This window comes from Etheostoma spectabile, chromosome 1, assembly GCF_008692095.1.
Source record: "Etheostoma spectabile isolate EspeVRDwgs_2016 chromosome 1, UIUC_Espe_1.0, whole genome shotgun sequence".
Taxonomy (NCBI): domain Eukaryota; kingdom Metazoa; phylum Chordata; class Actinopteri; order Perciformes; family Percidae; genus Etheostoma; species Etheostoma spectabile.
In genome coordinates, this window is record NC_045733.1 from 25,300,045 (window position 1) to 25,311,990 (window position 11,946).

An 11,946-nucleotide genomic window follows, 5' to 3' on the forward strand; every position below is an offset into this window, starting at 1 on the left:
GCGTTGGCTATATGTGTTTATATATAGCCGGCTGTATGCACCAGGGAGCTGTGTGTGTTCTCCTTCTACACTCTGGGTGTGATGTCTGGAGCCGCAGAGGAAGTGGCCACTGGAGCAGAGGTGACAACAACACAACACATAGTATATGATATAATTTGGATTATTTGTGTTGTTTTTTTTCTTTCAAGTAATGACATTAATTTCTGATTATTTGTAGTTTCTACGTGGCATTGGAACTGATGCAGGTTCTTCTCAATAAAAGCATCAAAATGAGCCGATGACAGCATCACATGAAGGCAGAAAATGTTAATGTAAAATGATTCTCTCCGCAGGTAGTGGACCTACTTGTGGCTATGTGTCGAGCTGCTCTGGAGTCTCCCCGTAAGAGCATCATCTTTGAGCCGTACCCATCAGTTGTTGACCCCAATGACCCCAAGACTCTGGCCTTCAACCCAAAGGTCAGCATCTTCACTGCTATAATCGTGATTAATAACTATATCAATACGCACATTTCATTCCCAGATGACATATCCATTTGTGAAACACAACTCCTAAACTTCCAAGTGCAATGAGTATTTTCTTTTTTTCAAAGGACACATTTAGAAATCTTAACAATATTTCAGCAAACCTTTTGCCTCTACAAGTGATTTTAGATGTCTGTATGTTGTTCCCTCTCTCATTGCATACAATGAATGTTTGGCTCAACCGATGAACACAGAAGAAGAATTATGAGAGACTGCAGAAAGCCTTGGACAGCGTCATGTCCATTCGGGAAATGACCCAGGTACAAGGAAGGGATGGGAGGGAAAGAATCGAAGGGCCACAGTACAGTTAGGCTTTATGTATAATGTTTAAGATTGTAAATGTTAATGTTAAAGAAATTTGTTTTTAGTTTTATATAAGATCATCACTTGATGTCCATCCCATGGCTGAAAATGTCCATTGCAAAGTCCTGTTTTAAGTGGACTGTTTGAGCAGCATGGGTGGGGTTTTTGATTTGTAAAGTGACAGTTGTTGCTGATTAGTTTATCTTCTCTATTCCTCTTCGTTGCTCTTTTTTTTGTCACTTGTTTACCCACTGTGGCTTGACTGCATCTGTACTATCTATAAAACACATCATAAGACTGTATTTGAACACTTGCTCATTTGGCTTTGAAAAGAAAAAAAACAGCCCTGAAAATTGAAACATATGCTTGTGTGCTTTTCCAGGGCTCATATCTAGAGATCAAGAAACAGATGGACAAACTTGACCCTTTAGCCCATCCCCTGCTACAGTGGTGAGTAAAGAGTATCTGTTCCAAAAATGGGTTTACTCTGCTTTGCATGTTAAAGTAAAAATGCCAAACACTTAGTGTTATAAAATGTCTGTTATGTCATATAACACCTTATGAGACAACACAATGGCGATTGAGCCTTTGGCCAACCTTTGAAAGCCCTTGCATTTTGCATTTGCCGTATTACAAACTGGGTGTCTGTGGCAACATTTCCTGGAAAAATCAAAAGCAGCACAAAGTTAGCAAAAGACCTGCTTTGCAACTCACTTGTGTGTGAAGCAACTGCCGGTTGACTGACGTCACACACTGTTTTGATCTCTGGGAAAGTGAGATCCAAAAAACAAACCTGTAATTACCACTTATCGCCATAGTTGCTGCAAAAGCGAATGAAATGAAGATCTTTAAGATTTGACTTAATTTCAGAAAATTATATAGCACAGTGCCAACAACAACACTGAGACACTTGAGTAGAACATTGCTGTTGTTAATGTTATTAGTTAGATCCATTTTCATACTTTGACAAGTCAAAATGTCTACTGGGAAAAAGTCCTATTGTGGTTTAAGTATTTAATAACCTCTTTGCTACGGCCACGGTAGTAGCCATGGCCGTAGCAAAGAAGTTATTATTATAAAGAGGTTATTATTATAACACACACACACACACACACATACACACAAAACATACACACAAACACACACAAAATACTACAGTATCAAAGGTAAATGTACTGATTTTGCAGAATGGCTCCTATGTAAAGTGTTATATTATTATACAATATTATATTATGCCGTTTTTATCACAAACAATCACAATGTAAAAAGTAACTCAGCTTTAATTAAATGTAGTTGAGTAAAATGTACAGTATTTCCTTCTTTTATGTAGAGGAGTAGAACTAGCAGAAAAGGAAATGCAAGTACCAAAAACCGTAACTTAGGAACAATACATGAGCAAATGTAGTTCATTACTTTCCACCACTGATTGTGACAAATTGTGCTGCTTTATTAAAGGGGTTTTGCCAACAGGTTCTTCAGCATGTATTTAATTAAATGACTGTAGTGTATAGTTTAGGTTGTGTCTGACCTTTCCTCGTTCAAAAATGCTGTAAATAAGGTCCATTTATAATACAAAGTTCTGAACCTCACTAATCTCTTAACCTTGGTTATGGCCCTGGTGGTAGCACAATTTCTGGTACTTTAAATTATGTTGTACCTTAATTAATGTATGTTTTGATCTTCTCTCTGTCTTTTTGCAGGATTATTTCCAGTAACAGGTCTCATATCGTCAAGCTGCCTCTGAGTAGGGTAGGGAATCAGAATGACATCCTTTCAGTGTCCTGTATCAAATTAATGTCTTATTACTGCATTATTATGTCATTGAATGGTTCATACTCACTCTGTATCCGTCTTTTTGTCTCTCTTGCTGTCTCTCTTGCTGTCACTTGTTCCGTATGATCTCATTGTGATAGCAACTGAAATTCATGCACACCTCCCACCAGTTCCTGCTGCTCAGCAGCCCCCCAGCAAAGGAGGCTCGTTTTCGCACTGCCAAGAAGCTATATGGCAGCACCTTCGCCTTCCAGTGAGTCCCCTTCGTTCCCTTCATTAGCTGAGATATCATTAACAGAAATGAAACTCAATGTTTTCTTTGAATGGCTACTTTGAGGCTTATAGCTCGTAAAGCTACAGTTAGAGAGTTGAAATCATTCAGGCTGTTATAAAATATCAGAAAACAAGTTGTTGTTATTATGTTCCTCAGCTTGTTGCTGTTGGGCAAATATAATTTGAGAAATCACTTACTGTAAATAATTGATCTCCAATCAAGCACAGTCACTGACACACATGCATAATTAAATGCTACAGCGGTACACTCTGTCAAACATATACACGTCTCTGTGTCTCGCCTGGTCATTATGTTGCGGATGGAGGAACCACTCCAGCAGATTTTTATGGAATCATAACAAACGGCAAAGAGCAGTGGCCATTCTCTTGGACTGAGAAACCACCATGCTAAGCCAGCACATGGAGCCAGCAGTATTGAGATTTGTACTGTAGCAGAAGGGGCTTTGCTGAATATTTTAGATACGCATGGCCCATCTGGGCACTCGCAGGGTACAGCTAACAAATGAGCCTACAGTCTTTCTTCATTTTGGTTAATTCAACAAATTGAATCGTTCTCAACAGGAAATTCCAAATTTATATGTAAGCTTGTCTGCCATTTTTTTATACGGACATAAATAGAAACATAGAATATATAAATACATGTTTAGATCGGTTTTATGCCAAAATGTGAGATTTAGACAGAAATCCACACATTGATTAAGTGAAATTAAGAACTGATCCGTGTTTATTTATTAGACTGTGGGAACAAGAACTCTATACTGCTTTGAAAATAGTTAAAAATAACAGCACTCATGACACTGCTGTGACTGTTGTGTTTTATTATAAGACAGTCCAGATAACTGCACTGGGAGACATATTTAAATAACCCATCCTGTCCTGAAAGATAGCAGTGATGGGTATGTCATCTTTGATCTTCATCTTTTAATACTTCTTTTTAGTACTGACTGCTATAAATTGCAAGTACTGTGATGATGTAACAGTCCCAAAATGTCCTTGCACAAATTGCAAAAATAGATGACTACAGTAGTTCTTTTGTGGTTGGCAAAAGTGAGCTTGAATCTTCTCTCCATGAATTTCTAATTATAGGTTTTATAAAATATTTAGTGTAATGATATAAAGTAAAAACCTGTAAAGGTATTTTTTTTGTACTGTAATAATTCAAAACATTTTAAAATTCAGTAAATAATATAATAATAAATGAATAATAGTAAATGTCCAATCAAAGCTCTTAGACAAAATGTGCCGCAGTGTTATTTAACAGCATGGATCTGGCCCACTACACATCAGTGGATCCACGCTGTCCTTATATTAACACAGCACTTTGTTTTATCTCTTCTTTCTTATCTCTCCCACTTTCTACACTTGCTCTAGTGGTTCCCATATAGAGAACTGGCACTCTGTTCTGAGAAATGGACTAGTCAATGCCTCTTATACCAAACTGCAGGTACGTAACCCTGGCAGTTGGCTGGAATTTACGATGCATCTCCCCTCGGACAGTAAACCTGCTCTCTGACAGACCAGGCTTGCTGTCCGGCTGATTCATTTTTGCAGTTAATGGATGCCAGCTTCCCTTTCGTCAGCTTTGCAATTGGCATTTTAGCGAGCGGGGCACACTGGCAGAATTTCCTGGCTAATGTTGGCGGCTTTCTGCCACCAACAGCAGCAGACAGCACGTCTTTTCCTGCTGTGGGACAAAGAGAGGGGGTTGTGGTGTCAGCTGTGATGACAGGAGGCTGCCTGTGTGCCCTGTTGGGGTTAACCACCTAGAGCACTGAGTAGGCTAGGTCTGAAGCTGAAGGATGCAAAGGACAAGCTCCATGGTAGTGAGTATAGACTTCCTGTGGGTGAATAAGGAGGGCTTCCATAAAAGGTCAGTAACCGGCACCGCTCATTATCTATTTAAACCTGGGTCAAACAGCAGCCTCAAAACCCGTTTGTGCATGAATAATGACAATCTCATTCAGGAGTTTTTCCCCAAATGTTTTTATTCTTCTTTAGGCATGAAAAAACAATAAAATTCACTTAATTCCATTTCAAACACACATTTTCAAGGACTTTTTCACATGTCCACAGGTAGACTGCATGTATTTCAAGTCATTAACATTTAGAAATATGTATTTAACACTAGAAATTCCGGCATTCCATTTACTCTGCCGAAACAGCGTGAGAACTTGCAAAAAATGGCATTTCTTGAATCAGTTTTTTTTAACCCTAACCCTATTTATTTTAAGCGAGTACGACTTGATAAAGTAACTATTTAAAAGTCAGTTTATGGACTTTAGGCTCGTTTATTACAGGTCAAACACACACACACACACACACACACACACTACGCTCTCAGTACGTGCTTCAGTTGTAGACACCTCCGTCCCTTATTGAACCTACACAAAAGAATATACATATTTATAATTACTTTAGCTAGTGCAGTAGGCTAGTGTTAGAAACTGCTAACGTTACACGAGTTACGTCTAACTTGGATGTGTAATGTCATTGCTGGACTGTAACCGAGGCACCTGAGCTGGGCGCTCCAAAATGGGTCATTAAAAAAATGGGCCAAGGGTCTACTACTATAGAAGTATTGACAGGATATTTCTGAGCCGCTAAGCATGGTAGATCCTAAAATGCTATAATGGTCGATGTAGTTAGGTTTAGGCATGGGGAGTGGGGATTGGTTAGGGTAAGGGTAAGAATATCAGGGTTAGGCAGAATAAGGCGGCTCAAGAGGCACGTCCTTTGACGTCAACACGTCTAGCAAATCAGATCTAGCTTCTACAGTTTAGCATGTGTGACTGCCTGTCAGCCATCTTGGATTTGTGAAATTTGTGTTTTATTTACAGCGGCTGGACAGTGGGAAGCAGTGTGTGTAATGACAGACTATTGTCCACTTTGGTGGCTGACGTGGTTAAAACCCATGCATATGCACGAAAATGGCTTTTGAATAGCTGTCCACCACTATGCCCAAAAGTGTTATAGAGTTCTTGATGAGTATGATTGACCACATCATGAACATAAAGATAATTTTAAGGAAGAAGCAGAAAACCAAACCTTCTTTCAAAGTGTCTTCGCTCAGGTCTGCATACATCTGCATTTTTATATTGTTTTACCAAGGTTGTTGTTACGCTCTGTGACCCAGGTCTGTAAAAGATAAATAACTAAAGCAAGAAAAGAAGAAGTGAGCGCTAGAGAGTGAAGAATTGTCTCATATGCACAATACTGCAGATAATGACTTCTTGGAGATACAGCGGCATGTCCTGAAAATAGATGAAAAACAATTAAATGTGAAATCTGAAGCATCTTTGAAATGTTCACGTCGGCCGTGATTGCTCCATCATGCTGATGTGTGTCATTTATGCCTTCTTTGTTCTCCGACTTTTATAGCTCTCCAGCTTTGATCTCGCATCAATGCTCATCTGCCTCCTCTTTCTCGTCTCCGCTTTTCACCCCCCCCTTCCTCTGTCATTGTATTTCACAGGAGTAGGACTGAGTCCGCCTCCAGCTCCAACCATCACACACAACCTCTCTTCTATTTTTCCTTTTAATTTCTTCCAGATGTGCCACTTCCTGACCTCCGTCTCCTTCACATTACATTCTCAACCTATCAAGCTGCTCTTTGTTCTTCCTCTCGTTTCTCCGCTGGTTTCACTTTGGCTTATGAACACCATTTCACACCTTGTTTCTTCTCATTCTGGACCTTCTTTTGTGAAGGCTTATAATTATCAGTCATCCTCATACTTTACCATCTTTACCTTCAAGCCAGCATATATGGTCTCATTTCTCATGTCAGCATTGCTTGAGCACCTCAACATTTTATGCACAAATTTCATTTACAAAATGCAAGAGCATCATATTATCTTCTCTGGACTACATTATGTTGTAAGCAGATGGTGACTGTGTGGGTTATAGGAGTTGTTTCATCTCACTGGAATAATAAAACTATCTTTTCTTTCCTTGGCTCTTTGGCTCGCCATTCACCTATTTTCGTGCGTGTGGGTGTGCGTGTGCGTGCGTGCGTGCTTGCATAAAAGTGAGGTTGTCCTGTGCAACTGCTCAGTGACCCTTCCTTCCTTCCTGCTTTTTTCAAACCCAAGCTGCATGGGGCAGCGTATGGAAAGGGGATCTATCTGAGCCCCATCTCCAGCATATCTTTTGGATACTCAGGTAGGAACGGCTCATTCCTCGCCACTCAGCCCCCTCCCCCTAAACACTCTCCCCTTTATTCCATGTTGACCGAGTACGCTCTATGTTTGTTACGTGGCCTGGTATCATCCTGGAACACTTCATTTTCATATGTGGGAGCTGTCCTTCATGCTATCCTATTGTGCTTCTCTGTATTGTGTGTCCATTTTTGGGTGCTGAACTTGGGCCTCTGAGCTTGCGTGCCGCCTATCATACTATACATTATGTCATGGCTGTGTAAAATGGAGCTGTCAGTGGATCTGTGTGTGTGACTTTGTACTTTGTTGGCTTAAAATATTATTTTCATTTTCTGGGATGGGGGTGAAGAGACAAGTCCTTACCCCCCCTTGTGTATTTCCACTAAACACAATTTCACAGGTTGGTTTTGAGGTTTCAGGAACTGTGATTGTGGTGCTGATTATGAAATCACACAGTATGTGAGGTCAGCAGGTTGAAAAATGGGCCCACCTGTTATGCATAATAACAAGCCCCTAAAATAGAGATGTTCCAACAGTGATACCAGTAGCTGGTAACGTATCAGTGAGTTTATGCACAGATCCAGTACCACTTAACTTTGCCCCAAGAAAATCTACTTTAAGTATTTTATTCATGTTCTCTTTCCGTTTTGACTCACTGTCAAACCGGATAATATAAGAAAGTTCTGCGGCGTTTATTGTTTGTGTTTGTTCATGTTTCACAAAGAGTTTAACAACGATAGCAATCAGGGGCTCCTGTGGGTTCACGGACCTCACTTTGGGAACCACTGATTTAAAGCGCGCCATATTTATAATAAAATGATAACAGCAGTACTTGCTATATCACCTTTTTGTGTCAATACTGAATGTTGCAATTTATGCGGTAATTTAATTTTGAAATGTTGATATATTGAGTTTTGGAACAACCTTCATATGAAGGTTAGCACCGTGGGTAATAATTGCTCTGTACAAGGAGCTCGAGACCACTAGAGGAAGCTTTTTCACAGCTTGACTGACTCAAGGTAAGGTCGTTCTGACTCAGGGTTGTTTGCTCTCTGTCTGCTGCTTATTTTAGGAATGGGGAAAGGACAGCACCGGATGCCCACCAAAGATGAACTGGTGCAGCGTTACAACCGCATGAATACCATACCACAGGTGAGAGAACTGGAAACATAACATCCTCACATATAAAGGTATACCATATATTTTTAAAAGAGTGTTGGGTTCCACGAATTCAGAATACCATCACATACAGAAGCTGCGTCATTAAAGGGCCAGCAACATGGAGTGATTTGAAGCATGGAGAGAACTGTGAGCTGTTCAGTGTATTTCAAATGTTTTGTATTCTGAGTTCAAATGTTCCTTATGTACTGGTTCTCACTATAACACTGTACAGTGTCAGTGTTTGTAATGGTCAGGGTTTGAACATTCCTATTGGATATCATCAGCTCAGTGAGATCATGGGATTTACTGTAGCAGCTTTGTGAAACTTAACTGTTTTCTTTTTGCAATAGAGCCGTCCAATACAATCAAGGTTTCTTCAGAGTCGAAATCTCAACTGCATCGCTTTGTGTGAAGGTAATCCCAAGCAGACGATAGCATACGTGTTCAAGCTAAGATGATAGTGAATATGTGGCGTTAGTAGATTTGATTAATGTTATTTGACATGTATCTGTCTCCAAACAAATACACAAAATGTAAAGAATATTATATTGATTAATTATTATATTATCTCATACACACTTTTAGAGAATACAGTGTTTCCTTTATCAAAGTTGCAAACAATTTCATAAAGTTGGATACTTCAAATCTAAATAAAACTGGCTAATGTGACTCCTGTCTTAATGTGCAGTTTAAGAAAAGCCATAGCAATTAATTTCATATAATCATCATTCTTACTCATTAGTATAGGAAAACAACATATATAAAAAAAAAAAAAATGTGCATCAGTTAGGATAAAAGCTGAGTTTAAGCCTTTAGGCTTTAGTGAACATTATGTATTATATAATGCCACAAACAACAGCAACACTATATAGAATAGTAATAATAATAGAATAACAAGAAAGTAAATAGAAACCCCTATTTTCAATTTTGTGGTGAAAAATGCACCTTTCTTTCCAACAGTAATCACATCTAAGGATCTGCAGAAACATGGTAACATCTGGGTGTGTCCAGTATCTGACCATGTTTGTACTCGCTTCTTTTTTGTGTAAGTATTCCCAAAACTTTTAAACTCCTGGATAACTTCTACAGAATGAATTAATGCATAATTACCAGTTGAGCTTGCATAGATACCAGGCAGCAAACATTCATCATAATAATCCCTCTTAAAATGCATAGTTCATCACTCAGGTTGCTTGTTTTTTTTCCTGCTAAACCGCACATGATGAAGGTGATTTAATGAAGAGTTATGGTCTATGCTGCAGTTGCCCCTCATCACTCATCATCATTTTAAATTAGCAGTGGATAAATTGTCCTGATGGTTGAGTTGTGTTATCGCTTCACTGAACTGGGTTCCTCTCAGGTCATAGCCTTTCAACTTGATGTTTAAAACTGTGTTTGGAAATTTATAAAATATCTAATAACGGGCTGCTGATGTTAGTGTTCTGAGTCCAAGCTTTGGACACAAAGGCAGTCATCATATGGTGAAGTCTAATATTATGTCCACTGCTGTCTTCTTAGTTGGAAATTAGGTTTGAGATGGCCTGCACTCAAATTTAAATCACAGATAAATATAATTTAATTCAGAATTTGTGCTTAATGTAATACTAATAACACTATAAATCAATAATTCACTTGCTTCTTGACAAGAGCAACTCACAGGTGAACTTTTCTATTATCAGTATTATGCATTGTTGATGAGATAATAATAAATGTTAACTCTGTATTTTTAAACTTGGCCCTTATACTGTCAAGTATTAGAAAAATTGAGGGAGTGAGCAAGACAGGGTGATAACAACTTAAACAACTTTAAATAAATTAAAAACCTATGTTTACTTGTCTGTGTGTATGTGCAGGTACGAGGATGGCCAAGTAGGAGATGCCAACATCAACACCCAGGAGCCTAAGGTGCAGAAAGAGATCATGCGTGTGATTGGAACCCAGATCTACTCCAGCTAATGGCAGTTCTCCATACGTCTCTCTGGCGGAGGCACACAGACAGGCAGACAGCGAATGTTTGGGCGGGGCCGACCTCAGGCCCGATACGGAAGGCTGAGGAGCTCTTGAGCACATTAAGTCGTTTTGTTAATTTCCCCTCATTTTCCTCTCCATTGTTTGTTCCTCTTCTCCAAGTGGTTACACATTACATGTTCATTTAACCTTCAGTTAAAGTCAGTCTGCTTCTCTCCGTTAACACACCGATGAAGAAAAGGATTGTGGCACTATCTTTTGTGGGGACTCGTCATTGACATAATGCATTCCCTAGCCCCTTGCCATAACCTTAACCCTCACAACTAAATGCCTAACCTTAAACCTTACCCTCAATCTTACTATAACATAATTCTAACCCTAATCCTAAAACAAAGTTTTAACCCTCAAACAGCTCTTTAAACTTGTGGGGTCCAGCATTTTGGCCCCACAAAGTTGTTGGGACCCTACAAGTATACTGGACTCCTGGTTTTTGGACCCCACGAAAATAGTTAAACAAGACCACACACACACACACACACACTCAAACCATTGGTTGACTGGGCTTTCTCCTTTCTTTCTGCACTTTTACTAATTCTCTAGACTAATGATCTCTATTTTTCATTTCTCTTTGTGAATATTGAGTCAAAAAAAAAGAAGAAAAAAAATGTCAAATGATTAATTAGATCCCTTTGTGGCAAATAAGTGATGGATTTACATGCACATAGAAGTTTGCAAACACAATAAGAGAACAAAGGCATTATTTCCCATCCGTTTATTTAATATCTTTTGACTAATGACATGAATTAGGTCTGTGACATGGTTATCTGAGGGGCAAACAGTGCTCTGTCACTTTGTCCTTGTTCGCTCCCAGAATCCAATAAGCGAGGTGTGGCTTGAACTCAAGTTACATACACTATAGGCACTTTGTTTTTGATAACATTATCAAATGTAATAAAAACAGAATAGTTTTTTTTTCATACAGAATTCAGATGGTTCTCATTGATAATGCACCTTCAAACCCTCACAGCCCCCAAATGTCAAACAAAGGAACTAAAAAAGAAAATTAATACTTTTATTGTACTGGATGAAAGTGACATGGCAGGCTCAACAAGGGTCATAACCCCCCCCCCCCCAAAAGAAAACAAAAAAAAACAAAGACAAAACAACAACAACCAAACAGTGGATTTACTCTGTGGACATGTTATATCTGTAATCTTATTTTCAGCAGTCTACCACAATATGTCATCACGTTTTCTTTAAGTGGTGGATATCTCATTTTAAAATGAATCTCTCTGTGTATGAACTACTCTTCCCATTGAATTCACAACTTACAAAAATCCACTGTACAGCAAATCATGGACAATTTTACCCAACTTTCAACTGACGCTTTCCAGTCCAGGTGATCCTCCCAGTCCCCTACCTGATGGACACTGGATGTTATAGATCGGCATTAATGTGCAACTCTGGTTTCACCTTGGAGAATGGCAACCTTGTATAGCTAATCAAGTTTATCAGTTAGTCATGTACTGTATGTATGTATGTATGTATGTACGTGTGAGTTTGTATTTTCTTGACATTATACTAGACATTGCACTTATTCAACGTTTGCCTAAACTGGAGAAATGGACTGTCCTCTGACCTGCAGTAGACGGGTTGTGGAGGAAAGGTGGTGAAAAAAGTATTTATGGAATCAGCAAGACTAGAATATCAACCAACACTGTCTGTACTGAGATGGGCTTTCATCGTCTCCTGGAACTTAAGATTCTGAC

The 11,946-nt window shown here is 39.0% G+C and overlaps 1 protein-coding gene across 7 annotated transcripts in view; it reads left to right on the forward strand.

Moving 5' to 3' along the window:
* LOC116674202 (protein mono-ADP-ribosyltransferase PARP6) overlaps window positions 1-11,223 on the forward strand; it is a 21,110-nt gene extending 9,887 nt beyond the window's left edge. For 5 of the 7 annotated variants that reach the window (XM_032514986.1, XM_032514277.1, XM_032511642.1 and 2 more), the window contains 12 exons: window positions 28-120; window positions 333-458; window positions 719-784; window positions 1,210-1,277; window positions 2,528-2,576; window positions 2,741-2,853; window positions 4,266-4,338; window positions 6,983-7,052; window positions 8,121-8,200; window positions 8,560-8,623; window positions 9,170-9,254; window positions 10,063-11,223. In XM_032514986.1, coding sequence (XP_032370877.1) covers window positions 28-120; window positions 333-458; window positions 719-784; window positions 1,210-1,277; window positions 2,528-2,576; window positions 2,741-2,853; window positions 4,266-4,338; window positions 6,983-7,052; window positions 8,121-8,200; window positions 8,560-8,623; window positions 9,170-9,254; window positions 10,063-10,165 — 990 coding nt within the window. In that variant the 3' untranslated portion in view covers window positions 10,166-11,223. Of the gene's footprint in view, window positions 1-27; window positions 121-332; window positions 459-718; window positions 785-1,209; window positions 1,278-2,527; window positions 2,577-2,740; window positions 2,854-4,265; window positions 4,644-6,982; window positions 7,053-8,120; window positions 8,201-8,559; window positions 8,624-9,169; window positions 9,255-10,062 lie in introns of those variants that run through there. The other 2 variants (XM_032513497.1, XM_032515802.1) reach the window with 2 other exon arrangements.
* Window positions 11,224-11,946: the final 723 nt, after the last annotated feature.